Below are 21249 nucleotides of genomic sequence, written 5' to 3'. Positions count from 1 at the left end.
GAGCGCACTGTGGAAACAAATAGAGTTCATTCTAGACTACCTGGAACACCCAGACTGCGACAGGGAGATGGGGTCCTTGGGACTTGTGGAGGAAGTGCGCGCTTTCAGGCAGCGCATCATTAATAGTCAAAATCGTCGTTCCTTGCGTCAATCAACCATTGACAGCTTTTTCAGACCTGTGACCCCCGCTGTGCCCAGCCCTGGCTCCACACCATTGCCTCCCCAAGACAGGCCCTCATCCTCCGAGCCACAGCCCAGCACATCAGGCACGGTGGAGTCGCCACTGGACGTGAGTTTGTGCCTCTCTTCAGAGTCGTCTGCAGTGGGTAGTCCATCACCACGTTCCAGCGATGCACCGCTTGACCACCTGCATCAGCTACTCTTGGACTCTGACAGTGAATAAACAGCAAGAACTCACCACTAGACCACACGGGAATTTACAGTGTTGTGCAGTGAAAAAAAACAGTGCACAGTGTTAAGAAATTAGAATTCTGATTGCAAAGACTTACGTGCAGAGTGCAACACTGATTTTATGGATATTCAGTGGAGCGCAAAGTAGACTAGAGTGTGTAGTGTTAAGAAAATGGATTTATGAGTGCAAAGACTTAAGTGCAGAGTGCAGCACTTATTTCATTAAGGTACAATGGAGCACAGATTAGACTAGAGTGTGTAGTGTTAAGAAAATGGATTTATGAGTGCAAATGACTAATAATCCAGGATCTGACTATGGTTCTGTAGGAAAGTTTGAGTAGTGAGAATTTTTGTTCATAAATGTTTAGTATGTGTCTTAGTAAGGATTTGTGACTTGGGTGGACATCCGTCATCAAGTAGGTTTACCGGCTATGACGTCATCAGTAATGGCGGCTGCTCAATCACGAAACCTGTCTTATCTCTGTTAATATTTTTACTATTTGCTTGGAAATTGGGTCAGTGTGTTGTTATTAGTATGTAGAAGGTAAATAAGAATGCATTTATAACTCTTTCTGTCTTGAACATTTTTTTTTTACTTTTATATATATGTAATGCATCAGTTCTTCTCAATATTGTACATAAAGTGATATCATATGATTATACAAAAATAATATCTACAAATAGTGATTGTTTTACAGACATGTGCGTATATGTTATCAAAAAGGGTTTTCCAAGTTGTATCAGACCTCTTTTTAATTACCGGGTATACAAAAAATAATATTACAAATAGTGATTTTTTTACAGACACGTGTATATGTTATCCAAAAAGGTTTTTGCAAGTGATCTCAGACCCCTTTACAATTATACAAAAAATGATATTTACAAAATAGTGATTGTTTTACAGACATGTGCATATGCTATCAAAAAGGGTATTTGCAAGTTGTATCAGACCCTTTTACACTCCTACACTTGCAAAAGGAGCAACAGGTAACTTCATTTTCCCTGCAAATACATGATCATTTGGCACATTTTACACAGCTACATGCCCCAATAAAGTCACTGGGATATTTCTGTAAATTGGTTTGTGGTACCAAGCCATTTTCTTCTACTTCAAAACCGAATTCACAAGGATCTAAGTGAGCGAACATGTTTCCAATGCAGTGATGTTGAAGATATGTATAAAAGTATGACCTCAACAAGTATCCCTTGGCACTTCTGCTTGTGGGTGGCAAGTCTTCAATGCCTGTGTCTTTTCCATGATGGTACAGCCACAATCTGAGTTCATCTAAAGATTTGCAAGGTGATCCTTTTCGTAAAAACTGTACTAAGTATTCTTCTGCTGACTGGAGGCTTTTGGCTACATCTTCTGGATCATGAGACACTCCAAAATTTTCCAAATATGTTCTTGTTGCAATATTAAGAGCTGCTTTCTTGGTCCCAACTTTACTTGTGTAATCTGATCCAGATAATGCATGGATGGAGGGAAGCAGAGAGCATAAGTCTCGGCCCATGTTTTTATGAATAACATGAACAGGCAAAAGCCTTGTGGAATCACCAACTCCAGTATGCACCCACATTTCTCGTACACCAAGTTGATGAAGAGAAGGCCAGTGAAACAAAGCTAAAACCATTACATCAGTATCAGCACTAACAAGAACAATTTTTGTAAAGCCATGTTGGGATGCATGTTTTGCATGAATCATCATTCTAAAGTCAGCTTCCTCACCTGACAAACAGTTTATCTCTGGATGCTTAACTTGCCTACCATTTTGCACTGATATACAGTTAAATGTTATTTCCCCTTCTTCATTATTGGAAAAAGCACTGTGTGGTGTCTGAGTCAAAGAAGATATTAGTGTATTGGCAGTGAACTCTTGTAGCATCAGCTTGTTTCTCGATGATCCCCCAAAACTGTTAAGTTGGATAGGCAATGGCACCTCTTCAGAAATGTGACTGATATCAGTAACAATTCTTGTACTCTGCCTTTGTACTCTCTCAGGTTGTTTTGGTGACAACTTGTGATGACTGTCAAAAACATAATCGACTCTGCCACAGTCCTTTGTGATGCCTTGAACATATGAAGAGAAAGCAGAAGCTGCTCCACCAAAGGTTTGCTTTTCACTTGTCATAACTTTTCGTAAGGAATTCATGACCTCCACAACGTAGCAAGTCGCCTCATCAGACTGGAACAATTGATCACTGTTGGTGCTGCAATAAGAGGTTTCCAGCTCTTTTAACAATGCACTTTTTTGTGTTTTTTTAAGTAGCCCTTGTTCATCAAATAGTGAGCAGCTATCAGATAGATCAAATCGGAACAGCTCCTACATGTCATATCCACGAGCTTGAGTTATATCATATGGTGAGCTGAAGTTGTTGACTTCTTTTTCACAGATGTCTCTTTGAGACCTGTACTTCGAATTTTGTTGCTATCAAATGCTGGTAGCATGACTTTGTGGATTGTACTTGAGATCCTTGTTGTTTTATCTTCATACCTTGCTTTGCGCTGTGTAGAATACAAATCACCTCCAGCTATGGAGGAAAACAATGCCACCTTTTTGGGTACTTGAGGTGAACTTTGTCCATCTGTTTGAAGTTTCCGCTTGTACTTCAGCAAATACCCAGCTATGCAATTGACGTGACACAATAAATCAGCACCAAAAACGCTTGACACATCTTGCAGATCACAGGTACGAGTGAAAACATCATCTTGCAAGTACAAAGTAGCTTTCAAAAACTCCTCAGCTCTTGAGTGTTCACATATTCTATACTTCTGATAAATCTGTTTGTGAGATTTCTGGTTACAGATAATACATAAACTGTCCAGCTTAGAAGTAACTCTTGCTTGCGGGCTGTTGTGTCGTGCTCGTTTCCTTGCAGATTTTCGAAGAGTTTCGTCTTCACTCACAGATGTGTTCAGTGTATCATCACTTTCTCTTCTTTCTTTATCACTTTGAAGCTTTAAAAGAGACTTTTTGTGGCAGTATTGTTTATAACATGCATTGCTCATGTGGTAGGAAAACACTGCTGTCTGACATAATGACTTTAAACGATTGGTAACAATGTCATTTCGTACTCTTGCAGCTGCCCTGATTTTCTCTCCCATTTTCAGTACTTAACACACTGTTATCACTTTTATTACATATGATGCAAGAATTTTCATTTGGCTTAAAGTCTGAAACATTGTCTTTTGATACTCTGGACAATTTTATACTATCCATGACATCATTTCATTTCAGCAACCTGTAAACAGAAAGGAAATATTAATTAATATGAAAATATTAGAATTAATACGCTTAAATAAATTTATTTAAGATGTATTTGTAAAGATCATCACTTATACATCTCCTTTTAACTTCCCAAAGGTTAACTTTGTGGAAATTAAAAAAAAATTGAAGCAAATAGTAAAAATATTAACAGAGATAAGACAGGTTTCGTGATCGAGCAGCCGCCATTACTGATGACGTCATAGCCGGTAAACCTACTTGATGACGGATGTCCACCCAAGTCACAAATCCTTACTAAGACACATACTAAACATTTATGAACAAAAATTCTCACTACTCAAACTTTCCTACAGAACCATAGTCAGATACAGGACTATAAGGTCAGTGCAAGACTTCATGTACAGTGTACTGCAGGTGCTTCAGGTACTCCTTTTTACTGTGAGAGTCTGAGAGGAGGCGGGTTATTCATCGAGATGGCCATGGACTTGTTGTAAGTACCCAGAATGTTTCATACTTTACAGCATTTTCCATACTTACCTCTCAAACCTCATTCCACTCTTTTATGTCTCTTATTGGTGTGAATAGGGTCTTAGGTGCTATGCATGTCCAGTAGGGAGGTGTTTTTCTGAGTTAGGCTAGGTTAGGGTCCACAAGTAACCAGTTCAGGAGCCAGGGACTTGTTGTAAGTACCCAGAATGTTTAATATTGTATATACTCACCTCTAAAACCTCATTCTCTGGTTCTTTTGCATTTATTTCCTTCTTTTATGTCCCTTATTGGTGTGAATTGGGTCTTAAATACATGCTATGCATGTCCAGTAGGGAGTTGTATAGGTGTTTTTCTGAGTCAGGGTAGGTTAGGGTCCATAAGTACAAGTCCAGGAGGCTAGGGCCCACTATCTGGACGGGACTACTTTCCGGACATGCCTTTGGCTCTATTACATCGGATAGTGGAGGGATTACTACCAAAGCCTACGCTGTTGATTGAACATAGACTTTGATAGTTCCCCTTGAAATTAGTCATTATAGTATTAATTAGTTAATATTAAGTATATTTTTAGAATGACGGGGAATCGTCTTGGGTGCAAATTGTCCTGACGGGGAATCGTCCATGTTTTGATCGCGAATTGACTTCACGGCGAATTGTCCCGGAACCTAGTCCACGTCCCTCCTCGCAACTTTGCTGTACGTGAGGATATTTTTGCCGCTCTACACCTTTTTGTACTGTTTAGAGATGCCTCCCAAGCGCCCTGCATCATCTCCAGAATCGGGGGAGCCTGCTGCAAAGAAGAAGCAGCACCATACTCTAACTCTAGAGAGGAAATTGGAAATTACAAGACGCCACAAGGAGGGGGCAGGGAGTCTCGGAGATTGGGTGTGCTTTAGCCCTTGCAGCTTCCACCACTGGGACTGTAACCAAGAAAAAGGAGATGTACAAGAAAATGGCCACCTCATTCTCTACATCTACAGGTATTACTTACTTCAAAATATGAGGGGTAAAGTTTAGATGGGGGGTCCGAGGGGGTTCTGGGACGTATACCCCCATTTCTGTGTATATTTCAATGGGGAAAATCATTCCGATATACGAAATTTCAGATTACAAAAAGTTTTTTTGGTCCCCATCCTTTTTGTATATTGAAGAGTCACTATGATTTTTGCCACAATAGATCCACCATTGATATACTCAATCTCCTGACTCATACCATCCATCAATCAATTGACCAGCATGGAGAAACTCATGCAGTAGCGCATGATTTTTGTAAAGCTTTCGACAGAGTGTGGCACCGTTCCCTGCTATCCAAACTCCCTTGCTATGGACTAACATCTTTTGTTCCTCTGCTTTCGCCATATCTCAACAACAGAAAAATAAGAGTAAAAGTCTGTCTATCTATTGCCAGACGCCTCAATCCCGTTTGGGGTGGCCACAAACAAATCGCCTCCAAGTCGCCCTGTCCCCTGCCATTTCACTGCCCTGCTCCCAACTCACACCCCCCTCTCTCATATACCTCTCCACCCCATCCCTCCATCTCATCCTCGGCCTCCCCCTCCCTCTTCCCCCCTCCACCTCACTCAGATACACTCTCTTCGTCAGTCCTTCACCCTCCATCCTCTCCACATGGCCAAACCACCTCAGTGTGTTCCTTATAACACTTCCTATCACATCCAAATCAACACCACAACGCTTCTTTATATCCTCATTCGTCAGCCTGTCTCTCCATGTGAGTCCACAGGCTCCTCTTAAATAACTCATTTCCACTGCTGTCACTCTTGACTTGTGTCCTTCTAACAGCGTCCAAGCTTCACTTCCGTACGTTAGAGTTGGTATCACAATACTGTCATGTAGTAATTTTTTCACTTCCATGCTCACTTCCCTGTTTCTTATCACTGCTTCCTATTTTGAAGTAAGAGTAAAAGTAGGTGATGTATTTTCCAATTTCCACTCAGGTAACACCAGTATGTCACAAGGCTCAGTTCTGGTGCCAACCCTTTTCCTAGTTCATGTAAATGATCTCTTATCTGTCATCCACCAGGGCTTTTGCTAACTGCCGATGGTTGCGAGCCATTTGGCTCCTATGGTTTCAGATTTATGAGCCAAATAAATTTTTAGTTGCCAAACTGACTATGAACCGAAATATTTTATGAGCAATAAATTATTTATTTATACATTGTGATGATTAGAATCATATAATAAGGTTTTAAACATTCACAATGGCCACAAGGAAAGACTTAATAATTGATCACAATGTGCTTGAAAGGGTGGAGCAGGGAAGAAAGGTTGCTGGTTCCTTGAAAGCAGTGATAAGAAACAGGGAAGTGAACATGGAAGTGAAAAAGTTACTACAGGACAGTATTGTGATGCCAACTCTAACGTATGGAAGTGAAGCTTGGACGTTGTTGGAAGGACACAAGTCAAGAGTGACAGCAGTGGAAATGAGTTATTTAAGAGGAGCCTGTGGAGTCACAAGGTGAGACAGGCTGACAAATGAGGATATAAAAGAGCATTGTGGTGTGGATGTGGATGTGATGGGAAGCGTTAGGAGGAATACACTGAGGTGGTTTGGCCATGTGGAGAGGATGGAGGGTGAAAGACTGATGAAGAGAGTGTATGTGAGTGAGGTGGAGGGGGGGAGAGGGAGGAGGAGGCCGAGGATGAGATGGAGGGATGGGGTGGAGAGGTATATGAGAGAGGGGGGTGTGAGTTGGGAGCAGGGCAGTGAAATGGTGAGGGACAGGGTGAAGTGGAGGCGATTTGTTTGTGGCCACCCCGAACGGGATTGAGGCGTCTGGCAATAGAATAGAATAGAAAGTGAGATTTACTTATTTTGTAGTTTACTGGGTTTTGACGTGGATGTATTTTCTCCTCTCCAAAAGGCGACTTGCATGTAAAATTTGTTCGCCAAAGGGAAAAAATACTCACATTTGCGAGCTGTGGCTTGCTAAACAAGAGCCCTGTCCACAATCCCATCCATTCATATGCAGATGACTCAACACTTTACAGTTCATTCGCACTCAAACACCCATTTACAAAGTTTAATATCTCTAACTCCCAACACAGTGCTGCCATGTCCATAAATCAATACATATCTAAGATCAATGAATGGATACAAAATGTTTCATTTAATGCTGGTAAAACCAAATATATAAAATTAACTAATAGACAGATATTGCCAGATTTGTATATTACCTTCAGTGCTACTGATATTCCCATCTCCAAAAGTATCGAAATTCTCGGTGTTTCACTTAACAGTGCCCTCACCTGGACCTCTCATGTCAGATCATTTGCTAAAACTGCCTCAGAGAAACTTGGATTATTGTACAGAGTCTGTAACTTCTTCACTGATGAGCAGTTAGCAGCTATAATTTATAAGATACATGTGCGCTCTCAGCTTGAATATTGCTCACTCTTGTGGGGAGGATGTGGAGAGGTTGCACTAAAACAACTAGACAAAATTCAGAACAAAGTTTTTGGAATTATTAATAACCCTGCAATTCCAAATAAAGTACCTCCCCTACAGGTAAGAAGGACTGTTGCCTCCCTTGCATTATTTTACAGATATGTTTATGGCAAATGCTTAAAGGAAGTTGTGTTCATATTGCCACCTCTCCACGTCTTCCCTCGTGCTACATGGGCATCTGGTAGTGCTCATGGCTGGAATGTCACACAGCCATATTGCAGAACTTCTGCATATCAGAATTCTTTTATTCCCTGAACTGCATCTCTCTAGAACTTGCTTCCCTGGAGTTGTTTCCCCCCAAACTGCAACCCACAGCTGTTCAGGTCCAACTGTTACAGGTTTTTTATGAATGGAGGATGCCAGTAATCTGGCGTAATGATTATACGTTTTTTTAGTAGGAGGAGGCCGTAGCACGGGCCGAACAGGGTGGTACTCCTGAGGGGAATGGGAATGCTGGTGATAGGGAGAGCTGGAGCTCCTGTTTCACTAGCTATCTAACCATCCCCCTTTGCTGACCTTTTCAGTGTGACAGTAACATGGAGAGTAAACCAGCATACTCTCCCAAACATTTCCTCTAACTATCCTATGCACTACACCACATGCACTTTACATTTCACACAACGTATCCCACTACCTTACAGGGGTTGGTGCCAGCAAGGGCATGCTGCCAGAAAACTTTACTTCCGCTACCTAGTGGCAGACTTCTGGGGGGTAGGTGTGATGGGGTTTCCGCCGGCATAGATCATGGGTCCAGGGCGAGGTGGGGCTCAGGCCTGTGCTAGAGGGTACAGGGCATTGCAGTTCCCAGGCTGCCGCTTCCGCCCAATAGAGAGGGGCCCGAACCTGGAAGTAGCGCCCCAGGAGGCTGCCCTATCAGTGGGTGTATAATGGCGGGATACTTGCAGTGCCTAGGTGCGCTTCGAGGGTGTCCCTGCAGCTGTCCTGGCAGGATGCCCCGAGGCCACTACCACAGTCACTTGTAAGCTGGTGGTCTAGGGGTCCCAGATCCATTGCCTGGACCTGGGACTGTGCAGTGAGTGGGGCCTGTGGTATGTCTATCCCCCTTTATTAATACTGAATATGACAAAACACAAGAAAAAGTTTCAGAGCAAGCCTGAGGACAGTAAATCACCCAGAGAGATGAGGGTGGGTTCACGGAATGTGGGAAGTTTGAGAGGAAGAGCGGGGGAAGTCGTTGAGGGATTCAGTAGGAGGTGGGTGGATGTGGCGTGTTTGCAAGAAGTCCGGTACAGGGGTGGATCAGCCAGAAAGATTGTTGGGAAGGACTGTTGCTATAAGTTGTTTTGGCAGGGGGGGACAGACGGATATGGAGGTGTTGGTGTGATGGTTGAGGAGAAATGGGTGGAATACGTTATGAATGTTATGAGAGTAAGCGATATGATATTGGTAGAGAAAATTCTGTTCTGTAGAAGGATAGCTGCGATAATATCGGCATATGCTCCACAGCCAGGATTGGATGAAGCAGAGAAAGATAGATTTTGGGATGATTTAATATATGTAGTGGGTGGTATGCGGGATGATGAGATAATGGTTTTGGGAGGGGACTTAAATGGTCATGTAGGTGAAGCAGCACAAGGTTATGAAGGAGTTCATGGGAGATGTGCGTATGGTATAAGGAATGCAGAAGGGGAAAGGATACTCGAGTTTGGGGAGGCAACGGACATGATTGTGTGCAACACACATTTTAGGAAAAGAGACACTAGGTTAATTACGTATGAGTCTGGGGAAAATAGCAGTCAGATAGATTATTTTCTGGTTAGGAGGGCCGATAGGAGGTTAGTGAGGGATGTTAAAGTTATAGGAAGTGAGGAGTGTGTGCACCAGTACAAACTACTGATATGTGATATGGTGCTTAAAGAATGAGTGATGAAAAAGAGGACTTATGTACCTAGGAGGAAAATATGGAAGCTGAAAAACCAAGTAGTAAGGGATGCCTTCTATAGCGAGTTGAGGAGAGTGGTGGCTGAACAGGGAGCTGTAGACAGAGGCATTAATGAACAGTACAGAGCCCTCAAGAATAATCTCTTGAGAGTTACTGATGTAACATGCGGTTGGACAAGAGGACCACCAAGACATAAAGCAACTTGGTGGTGGGATGAGGGTGTAGAAGCTGCAGTTAAGGAGAAAAGAAGGCTTTTCTGGGAATGGAAGAAGGGTGGTAGCAAAGAGGAATATTTGGCTGCTAAGCATAGGCCTAGAAGAGAGGTATACAGGGCAAAGTCTGAGTCACAGAGACTTTTACTTGATAACCTAAATCATGGGGAAAGGAAAAATATGATATTTAGGGTGGCAGGTCAGGTGAAAAGGGATAATCGGGATATTGTAGGTGAGCAGTGTGTGAAGAATGATGAAGGAAGGGTAGTGGTGAACAGTGAGGATATTAAAGATGCATGGAGAGAGCATTATAACCAGTTGTTGAATGAGGAGTTTGACTGGGACAGGGAAGGTTTGGAGCCAGCAGATCCAGTGTCTGGCCCTTGGCCTTTGATTGATGCTGCTACTGTGAGTGAGGCAATAGGCAGGATGAAGGTGAGAAAGGCAGCAGGTGTGTCTGGGTTGACTGCCGAAATGTTGAAGGCCTCAGGCGATATAGGGGTGAAGTTAGTCACTGACCTGATAAATAGGATTATTTATGGATGTGTTGTCCCAGATGATTGGCTGAAGAGTGTAATTGTATATGTGTATAAAGGGAAGGGTGATGCCCTGGAAAAAGGAAAGTATACTGTAGAGGTATAAAGCTTTTAGATCAGATAATGAAGGTAATGGAGAGAGTTTTAGAAGGTATGATTAGAGAAAGAGTGAATATTGATGAGATGCATTTTGGGTTTATGCCAGGTAGGGGGACCACTGATGCCATATTCATTGTTCGACAGCTTCAGAAAAAAAATACTGGTAGGAGAAGGGATCTTTATTTTATTTTTGTTGATTTGGAAAAAGCTTTTGACAGAGTCCTTAGAGAGGTGGTGAAGTGGGCAATGAGAAAGCTTGGGTTGGAGGAGTGGCTGGTTAGGGTGGTTATGGCTATGTATGTGGGTGCTCACACCCAGGTGAGAGTGAATGGAGATTTGAGTGATGGGTTTTCCGTGAATGTTGGTGTGCATCAGGGGTCAGTTTTGAGTCCCATGTTGTTTATCATGGTACTTGAAGCCCTCTCACGTGACTTTAGAAACGGACTTCTGTGGGAGTTGTTGTATGCTGATGATTTGGTGTTGATTGCAGAGAACGAGAGGGAGGCGGAGGAAAGGTTTAGGAGGTGGAGAGATGGTATGGGGCACAAGGGCTTAAGGGTAAATGCAGATAAAACAAAAGTGATGATATCTAGGGTTGGTGGCGGTGCTGTCAAAGACGAGGGAGAGTGGCCATATGCAGTTTGCCACAAGGGTGTGGGAAGTAATTCCATCTTGTGCGGTGTTTGTGATAAATGGGTGCATAAGAGATGTAGTGATATCAGAGATAGACTGCGAGATAATGCTGATTTTATGCGTAATGCTTGTCGGGGAGAGCAGGTGGAGATTGTCAGACGTGAAAGAATTGAACTTGCTGGTGAATCTCTTGAGTGTGTGGAAGAGTTTTGTTATTTGGGAGACATGTTGTGTGCTGGAGGTGGGGCTGGAGCTAGCTCTGTGGCTAGGGTGAGAAGTGGTTGGAAGAAGTTCAGGGAGTTCTTGCCTCTTTTGACATTGAGAGGACTCTCCCTACGTGCTAAGGGGTCTTTGTAGGCAGCATGTGTTAGGAGTGTAATGCTTTATGGTAGTGAGACCTGGGCAGTTAAGGAGGAGGATATTCGCCAGCTCAGACGTACAGAAATGACAATGATTAGGTGGATGTGTAGTGCGTCCCTGCGTCCAAGGTCTGGGGGGGCTGGGTTCACGATGAAAGAGTTGAGAGGCAGGATGGGACTGGAGTGTATTGGTGTTGTGATAAGGAGAGGTAGATTGAGATGGTTTGGACATGTGGAGAGGATGGGGGATGATAATTGGGTGAGGAAGGTGAGAAGTGTTAATATTGGGGGTGGGGTTATGAGGGGTAGACCGAGAAAGACATGGGACGAGGTCATTAAGTGTGACCTCAGGGTTAAGGGACTGAACAGGGAGGCTGCAGTGGATCGTGCAGCATGGAGAGCCGCCATTAGGTGACCAAGGCCGATGCATGCAAGCATGTTGGAGCCTTTAAAAACGAAACAAAACGATTTGTTTTTCCTTCCTCTGTTCTGTTAAGAAAGAAAAGTAAACAAATTTACTGTGCTCAAGAGAACCTAGAGCACCAAAAGTGTAATAACTGTTATGAGTAGCCATTGTTTTAACTGAGAAACTGAACATAATTTATTCCATTTTATATAGCTCAGAGACGCTTATTTTTGCCAAAGGGTTAAATTAAACTGGGCAAAGGTAAGGGCAGTCACATGTTTCTTAAGGAGTGTTACATGGAGAAAGATTGTCAGACTACTCATTTTCTTTTAACCCCTTCAGTCTGATGATGTGTTTTGTGTTTTATTCTTACAACCACTAGACAGTTTAATTCAGTCAGAGAGACTTTTTGAAGTAGAGAGGTAAGGTATGGCCAGCAGCCATTTTTTTTTTTTTTTTCATGTATTGCCACTCAGGGATGAGTGAGGCTGGTCACTCTCATCTTAAATGTCAGGAGCAACTTGCCTAGCCCTGGGTTCCTACGCTTCTCATGGGGCGACATAGGATTGGGTGATGGATGGATGGATTTTTTTTTTTTTTTTTTTTACTAGAGGTCTCTAAGCTGAAGGTCATCTGGAGGGGAAAATAAGTAGACTGTTGCATGACATTAGTAGATTGCCTATTTAAAATTACAGGCAGGTGATTATTGACTCTCTGTAACATAATGGTATTGTAATATGCATCTGTAGTACATAATTGTATATATTGGTGCTGGAGAGGGATTTATTCACATGGTGGCAGTGATAGAATGGGGTGGTTTCACTGCCCAGTTGTACAGAATATTCCTCTACTCCCTCTGTATCCCTCCATAAGGAGAACTGTGGACCAAAGAGGATGGGCAGCTTCAACCCTCACTTCACCAGGCTTATGTTCATATGAGCATGAACCACAACTACAGCATGCTAACTCTATGATGCCATAGGTACTGAAGAAGAACTTTTTGCAGGGAAGTAGGAGCCAAGGTGGATTTCATGTCAGCAGAGAGACTGAAGGCAAAGTTCCCTTGGCTCAATACTGATGGGGTGGAGGCTGGAGTACTTGGCCTGGAGAATGAAGGATGGTGAGTAAGCTAGCCAAATTCATCTACCTCTGCAGTGTAATGCCAAGAGTAATACACTGTTAAAGTTTTCTTCCTGTTCTCACAATTTAAAGGTTTATTATAGTTCTTAAAATTTCATCTACCTTTAGTATGTTATGTTCAGTACACTTTTAAAGGTTTATTCCAGCTCTTAAAGTTTCATCTACATGTACAGTAAAAGTCTTTCAGTCCGACAATCAATAATCCGATTATCCCAATACTCCAAATGCTCAGAGGCGGCGCCGAAATCCTGCTAGTTGAGGGAAGCGACAGCAAGCGGGGAGGACGGCCATTTTCATTTTATACCAGTGACCAGTCTGGCACTCTTCTGATAATTCCACTTGATTTTCGGACCTATAAGTGACAACAACAAAGTAGTCATGGCTCCCACACCTACTAGTCGTAGTGGAAAGAAATGTGCTAAAAGCACGTGACACAATAAGTGATAGACTCAAGGTCTGACCCCCCTCCAGCCTGCAGAACCCTCCCACTTTCCCCCTCCCCATCCTTGCTCTCCCTCCCTCCTATCCTGCCGCGCACTCAAGTTTTTTCTTCTCCGATCATTGTTTCACCCTGAAATATTCGGATTAATGGATTTGTTTTTATACCTTTAGAAAGCTGAGGCTTTGTAGAAAAAGATGAAAGAAAAACAAGTGATATTGCATAAAGTAAAATAGTTGTGACGAGTGTAAGGTAAAAGGGTGCGTGAAAATGTTTATCTCATTTTTTTTAAAATTTGCTTTTTTGCCTCATTTTCGAATTTTCCCGTTATTTCCTCTCCTCCTTTCTTATGTACTTCCTTCCTCTTCTGTCTTTCTGTACTTCATTCTTTCCTCATCCTTCTGCCTACGGGGGACTTTACACTCCCTCTTCTGCCTTTCTTTCCTTCATTCTTTCCTCTTCCTTCTGCCTGTGAGTGACTGTACACTGACTGACAAGCTAGAAGGTTTCCTGTACACCAGGAAACCATTGGCTGTGCTGGGTTACCAGTAACCATATAGCCAATTTATGGCACCTTGTGGTTTAGTGGGTAATTATGGTGCTTCAGTTGGATTGAGCCAGTGAAGGTTTATATCCAGGAGGTGGTTGGGGTTTATTGCTTATGTTATGCCACTCAGGGATGAATGTGGCTGGTCACTCTCGTCTTAAATGTCAGGACCAACTTGCCTAGTCCTGGGCTGCTACGCTTCTTTTGGTGCAATGTAGGATTGGATGATGGATGGATGGATGGATGGATGAAAATAGTATCACCGAACTGGAAAGTGTTAATGATCATTTAGATATTTCTAATGTTTTCAGAGATCTCTCCCAGTAGTCCAATAAAACCAATGCAGGTACTTTGAAAGACCCTCAGTCCCTTGCCATTCAGATTACAGGAATCTCTCTGTATTATGCTATGTTCAGTACACTATTAAAAATTTATTCCAGTTCTTAGGTTCATCTACGTGTACTATGTTTAGTTTTATACATTCATATAATTTTGTTTTGTTTAATTTTTGAAGTCTCCAACATGCTTACATGCATTGGCCTAGGTCACCTAATGGCATCTCCCCATGCTGCTTGATATTTTGCAGCTTCTCTGTTCAGTTCATTGTCCCTGAGGTCACATTCAGTGACCTTATCCCCGGTCTTTTTCAGTCTGCCTCTCGCAGCCTTACCCCTAACATTAACACTTTTTGCACCCAGTTATCATCTGCTATCCTTTCCAAATGCCCAAACCATCTCAGTCTACCTCTCCTCATCACAACAACGGTACACTTCAGTCCCATCCTTCATCTCAACACTTCCATCTTAAGCCTAGCTACCCAAGGCCTCGCACTCAGGGATGCATTGCACATCCACCCAATCAATGTCATTTCTGTACATTTGACCCTATGAATATCCTCATCCTTTACTGGCCAGGTCTCACTATCATACAGCATTACACTTAAAACACATGCCACATACATAGATCCCTTAGCATGTATGGAGAATCCTCTCAGTGTCAGGAGAGGCAACAGCTCCCTGAACTTCTTCCAACCACTCTTCACTCTAGCCACAGAGCTAGCTCCAGCCCTGTCTTCAGCACATAACATGTCCCCCAAATAACAAAACTCTTCAACACACTCAAGCGACTCATCAGCAAGTTCAGTCCTTTCATGCCTCTACATGCTCTTCCCAACAGACCGCACACATGAAATCAGCATTTTCTCGCAGTCTGCCTCTAATACCATCACATCTCTTATGCACCCGCTTATCACAAACACTGCACAAGATGGAATTACTTCCCATGTCCTTGTGTCAAATTGCACATGGCCACTGTACCTCTTTGACAGTACGACCATGAGCCCTAGATACCATTGTTTTTGTTTTATCTGCATTTACTCTTTAGCCCTTGTGCCCCATCCATCTCTCCACTTCCTAAATCTTTCCTCTGCCTCCCTTTCATTCTCTGCAATCAACACAAAATCATCAGCATACAACATCTCCCACAGGAGTCCATTTCTGAAGTCACATGAAAGGACTTCAAGCACCATGATAAACAGCTTGGGGCTCAAGACTGATCCCTGATGCACACCAACATTCACAGGAAACTCATCATTCAAATCTCCATTCACCCTTACCTTGCTTTAACCAATTGCTTTAACATCCTGTATTTCAAAAGTTTTCGAGTCAATTCTCAATAGAAAAATTTTAAGGCATCTTTCCTATCACAACCTTCTTTCTGATTGTCAGTACGGGTTCCGTCAGGGACACTTCACTGGCGATCTTCTCACCTACCTTTCAGACTCCTGGTCATCCTTTTTTCGGGACTTTGGCGAAAGCTTTGCCATTGCACTTTACATCTCAAAGGCTTTCGATCGAGTCTGGCATAAATCTTTAATTAACAAACTGCCCTCTTGCGGTTTCTATCCTAGCTGTGCCTTCATCTATAACTTCCTTTCTTGTCGTTCTGTAGCTGCTGTTGTAGACGGCCATCGTTCTTCTCTAAGATCTATCAACAGTGGTGTTCCTCAGGGCTCTGTCCTATTACCAACTCTCTTCCTTTTATTCATCAATGACCTTCTAAGCTGTACATCTAATCCTATCCACTCGTATGCTGATGATTCCACTCTTCACCTCTCTATTCGGTTCCCGCAACGTCCATCTCAGCAGTTACTTCAACAAACAAGGGATGAGGCTATGGCACACCTAATGTCTGACTTGGCTCGTATCTCTGATTGGGGTAAAAATAATCTTGTTGTTTTTAATGCATCTAAGACTCAGTTTTTGCACCTATCAACCTGTCAAAATCTTCCACAGGTATACCCACTAATATTTAATAATATTCAGCTTAATCCTGCATCATCCTTGAACATGCTTGGGGTTTCATTTACTCAGGACTTATCTTGGAAAGATCATATTACATCTCTTGTAAAATCTGCTTCCAAGAGATTAGGTGTGCTAAGCCGACTCCGTTCTTTCTTTACCCCTGCACAATTGTTGACTCTATACACGGGTTTTATCCGCCCCTGTGTGGAGTACAACTCTCATGTGTGGGGAGGCTCCCAACATACAGCTCTTCTCAATTGGGTGGAGTCAAAGACTTTTCGTCTCATTAACTCTCCTCCTCTTACTGACTCCCTTCAACCTCTGTCTCTTCGCCGCACTGTTGCATCTTTATCTCTTTTCTATCGCTACTTTAATGGTCACTGCTCCTCTGAAATGTCTGCATGCATTCCTCCACCTCTACGACGGGCGCGTAGCACGTGTCTAGCAGCAAACTCTCATCCCTTTTCTGTCCAACTCTCTAATGCAAGAGTTAACCGTTACTCCCAGTCCTTCATTTATGCAACAGGTCAACTCTGGAACTGTCTCCCTCTGTCTGTATTTCCTGCTGCCTATGATCTCCAGTCTTTCAAACGCAGTGTGTCCAGGCATCTCAAAATGAACGGATCTTGAATTTGGCTCTCTCTTGTATTTTGTTTTCCTCTTGGAGGGAACTGTTATTGCGGGCTCATGGCCTTTGGTTCCTTCTTCCTCGCAAAAAAAAAAAAAAAAAAACATACATTGCCATAACCACCCTAACTAGCCACTCCTCGATCCCAAGACTTCTCATTGCCCACTTCATCACCTTTCCTGGGCCTCTGTCAAAGGCCTTCTCCAAATCAACAAAGTACAGTTCCCTTTTCTCTCCTGTTGTGCGAGCACCCACATACATGGCCATAACCACCCTAACCAGCCACTTCTTGATCCCAGGCTTTCTCATTGCACACTTTACCATCTCTCCAGGGACTCTGTCAGAGGCCTTCTCCAAATCAACAGAAACAAAGTACAGTTCCCTTTCCTTTCCTACATATTTTTCCTGAAGCTGTTGAGGAATGAATATGGCATCAGTGGACCCTTTACCTGACATAAATACAAACTGCACAACCTCAGTATTCACTGCTTCACTGATCATACCTTCTAGAGCTCTCTCCATTACCTTCATTATCCAGTCCAAAAGTTTTATGCCTCTATAATTTCCTCTTTCCAGAGCATCACCCTCCCACTTTGAAGCATTTACAGTTACACTCTTCACTCAATCATTTGAGACAACACACTCATATATAATTATATTTCTCAAGTCAGTGACTAACCCCACTCCTATATCTCCTGAAGTTTTCAGCATTTCAGCAGCCAACCCTTACACACCTGCTGCCTTCCCCACCTGCATCCTGCCTATTGCCCTGCTCACAGTAGCAGCATCAATCAAAGGTGAAGGGCCAATCACTGGATCTGCTGGCTACAAACCTTCCCTGTTCCAGCCAGACTCTTCATGCAGCAACCAGTTGTAATACTGTCTCTATGCGTCTTAAATATCCCAACTGTCCACCACCACCTTTCCTTCATCATACTTCACACACTGCTTACCTGTGATATCCCTATTCTTCCTCTTCATCTGGTTTGCCACGTTAAATATATTCTTCCATTTCACACTACAGTAACCCCTCCAATATCCGGATCAATAGAGCAATCGGTAGGTTCGGATATTGGTTTCATCCGGATATTGGGCCCCAGCTTATGGACTTGTACTTACGGACCCTAACACAGAGAAACACCTATACAACTCCCTCCGGACATGCATAGCACCTATTTAACACCCAAATCACACCAATAAGGCACATAAATGACTGAAATAAATGCAATAGAAACATAAAATGTGGGTTTAGAAGTATGTTCATACATTAATAAACATTCTGGTACTTATGGACTCTAACCGAACCTAACCTAACCGAACCTAACCGAACTCTGAAAAACACATTCCTACTGCACATGCATGAGGTAAGTTTAGTATGGAAAGAAGTACAGTATGACACTTTCTGGTAAGTATAGTATGGGAAAAAATACAATATGAAACATTCTGGTAAATATAGTATGGGAAATAGTACAACATGAAACATTCTGGCTACTTACAGCAAGTCCCTGGCCACCTCGATGAATAACTGCCTCCTCTCGGACTCTGACAGTAAGAACAATTTCCTGAAGCACTTGCACTACACTCTTCCTGAAGTCTTGCACTGAACTTAGTCACTAACACACAGAAGTCCGTTCTTTTCACAGTGTTCACTTTAGTCCAAATAATGTTCCATTAAATTTAAGTGTTGCACATTAACTTTTCCCAAGTTTTTTTAAGTTTCCAAAGCCAAAACAAAGAAGGTTAGTTACGTTAAATTTCTTTTCTACTTAGTCTTTTCTCCCAACTTGAAAACCTTAACACAACACACCGTTTTTTTCACTGCACAACACTCAAAATTCCCGTGTGGTCTAGTGGAGAAGTTCTTGCTGTTTATTCAATGTCAGAGCCCAAGAGTATCACTGGCAGGCGTCCAAGGGGTGCATCGGTGGGTAGTGGTGATGGCGTACCGACTACAGAAGTCTCTGAAGACAGCCGCAAACTCACGTCGAGCGGTGACTCCACTGTAGCTGATGTGCTGGGCTGTGGCTCGGAGCATGGGGGCCTGTCTTGGGGAGGCAACGGAGTGGAACCAGGGCTTGGCACAGCGGGGGTCACGGGCCTGAAAAAACTGTCAATCGTTGACTGACTCAAGGACCGACGATTCTGGCGATTGATGGTGCGCTGCCGGAAAGCACGCACTTCCTCCACGAGTCCCAAGGGCCCCATTTCCCTGTCGCAGTCCGGGTGTTCCAGGTAGTCTAGGACGAACTCTAGATGTTCCCGGAGTGCGCTCAGCTTGGGGATGGCTGGAGTAGTGTCCTGCTGGGCGGAGTCTGCATCATCATCGCCTTCGTCGTCGGAATCTTCAAGTTCGGGACTGACACCAGCAACCGAAGACGCGATCTCGATATCAGACAACGTCTGATACCCAGGATCGCCCTCGTCGTCGTCCAACCACTCACGATCATCGTCCACATCAACATCGTCGCCGTGCGTACGTAGCCGTGCATGGAAGTCATCCACGTCAAACCCTAGGAAATCGTACTCCACATCTGTTCCGAGAAGCAGACGAGACCAACCATTTTCAAGAGTTTTCACAGGGACTTCCTTCCATGCACTAGCCCAGTTGTACAGCGCAGACTTGATGTTGTAGTGGCGAAGGTTTTCCAAAGTCGCTTGTCTCGAGTGTCACGTCCTTCCCTGCGCTCGTCCTCGTCCTCGAGAACCACCATCACCTCGTCCAGGAACTTCCGACGGTACAGGCGCTTTGTTGCCACGATCACTCCTTGGTCCATTGGTTGAATGAGAGCAGTCTTATTAGGTGGCAGAAACATGCACCTAATACGGCCATTTTCAGCAACCAAGTCCTTTGTCGCACGGGTGGGCAGGTGCATTGTCGAGGAGAAGGAGAGCCTTTACCTGGTCGCGAGAAATTCCCAGTGTCTTCGTCTGGTAATGTATGACCTCCTTGACGAAGTGATGGTGAAATCAGTCTTTGAAAATCACAGCTGTGAACCATGCTTTCAAAGAATGGTACCATACGACAGGAAGGACATCCATCACCCCACGAAGGCACCGAGGCTGCTTTGCACGGCCAACAATAACGGGCTTAAGCCGGTGCATGCCGTTAGCATTGGCACAACACAAAGCAGATATCCGTTCCTTAGAAAGCTTGCGGCCAGATACACGCTTCTCCATCTCATCGGCCAGAGTGTTCGTTGGCACCGAGCGATAGAATAGGCCAGTTTCGTCAGCGTTATAGACTTGACCGAGAGTGAGGCCCTCCCTGTCGATCAAGCCTTTCACCTTGTGCCGAAACTCGTCCACTCCATCCTCGTTAGCGTCCAATGCTTCGCCATGTGCTTTACGGTTAGTAAGGCCATGTCGTAACTTGAAAGTGAAGAGCCAACCCTCGGATGCCTTGAAGTCAAGGGCGTCGTGAAGCCTTGCAAACTTCTCAGCAGCAGCCTTCAGCTCCATTCCACGTACCATCACACCAGCTGCACGTTGCTGTCGATACCAAATCAACGTGGAGCGGTCGATCTCTGCATACTTGGGGGTAAACATAACCTTCCTCTCGACGTTGCGTTTGCTTCTCGACGAGAAGTCAGCCGTGTACTGGATGAGCTTGTCTCGGGAACGCTTGATATCGAACAAAGTCGACCGGGCCAGGTTGAACTCGCGGAGAATGCGAGAGGAAGACCAACCCGCATCAACCTTCTCCAATATCTCCCGTTTCTTCTCCAGAGTCAACACCACTCTCTTCCTTTTCTCAGGAGGCGGGGCCATCCTCACACACACTAAGAGTACGGCAGAGAGCAGCAGGAGGCCTTGCAGCAAGTACGGCACCACCACAAAAGCGAGCACGTGGGCAGCCATGGCGAACAGCGTAGGTCTTGTCGCGGTGAGAGACAGGCGGGAAGTGGGGAGGATGCAGCGGCGCTCTATCGGACGTCGGAGGAATGACGAACCAAAACAATGCTCTCACGCGGCACGCGCGGCAAGTTCAAATTACGGACGGCAAAAAATCGATTTTTTTTTTCCAATTTTTTTGGATTTTCGGACCATTTTGGGAATGTTTGATCCCAGGACGATAAGGTTCGGTTAGTGGGGATGTTTGGTTATTGGGCGTCCGGATATTAGAGTGATTACTGTATTTAGGTTATCTAGTAAAAGCCATAGAGACTCAGGCTTTGCCTCATGAGCCTCTTTTCTAGCCCTATGCTTGGCTGCCAATTATTCCTCATTGTTACCACCAATTTTTCATTCCCGGAAAAACCTTCTTTTCACCATAACTCAGCCTGTACACCCTCATCCCACCACAAAGTTACTTTATGTCTTGGGGGGGAGGGGGGGGTCCCTTTTCCATCCACACACTGAATCAGTATCTCTCAAGAGGTTGTTCGTGAGGGTGCCGTTCTGTTCATTAGCTCTTCCATGTCTGCTGGCATCGAATGACGTTTTACAGTAGCAAG

The 21249-nt window shown here is 43.9% G+C and overlaps 1 protein-coding gene across 1 annotated transcript in view; it reads left to right on the top strand.

Annotated features, from left to right (window-relative positions):
• Nucleotides 1-21249, top strand: part of LOC145394179 (FAD-dependent oxidoreductase domain-containing protein 1) — a 129493-nt gene that overhangs the window by 20936 nt on the left and 87308 nt on the right. The window contains exon 3 of the mRNA XM_080268162.1: nucleotides 12745-12858. Coding sequence (XP_080124288.1) covers nucleotides 12745-12858 — 114 coding nt within the window. The remainder of the gene's footprint in view (nucleotides 1-12744; nucleotides 12859-21249) is intronic.

The sequence above is a fragment of the Coenobita brevimanus genome, chromosome 26, assembly GCF_032717465.1.
Source record: "Coenobita brevimanus isolate Jiangsu-jjx chromosome 26, ASM3271746v2, whole genome shotgun sequence".
Lineage (NCBI taxonomy): Eukaryota > Metazoa > Arthropoda > Malacostraca > Decapoda > Coenobitidae > Coenobita > Coenobita brevimanus.
The sequence above is the reverse complement of the archived record's forward strand: the minus strand, read 5'-3'. Positions and strand labels throughout refer to the sequence as shown.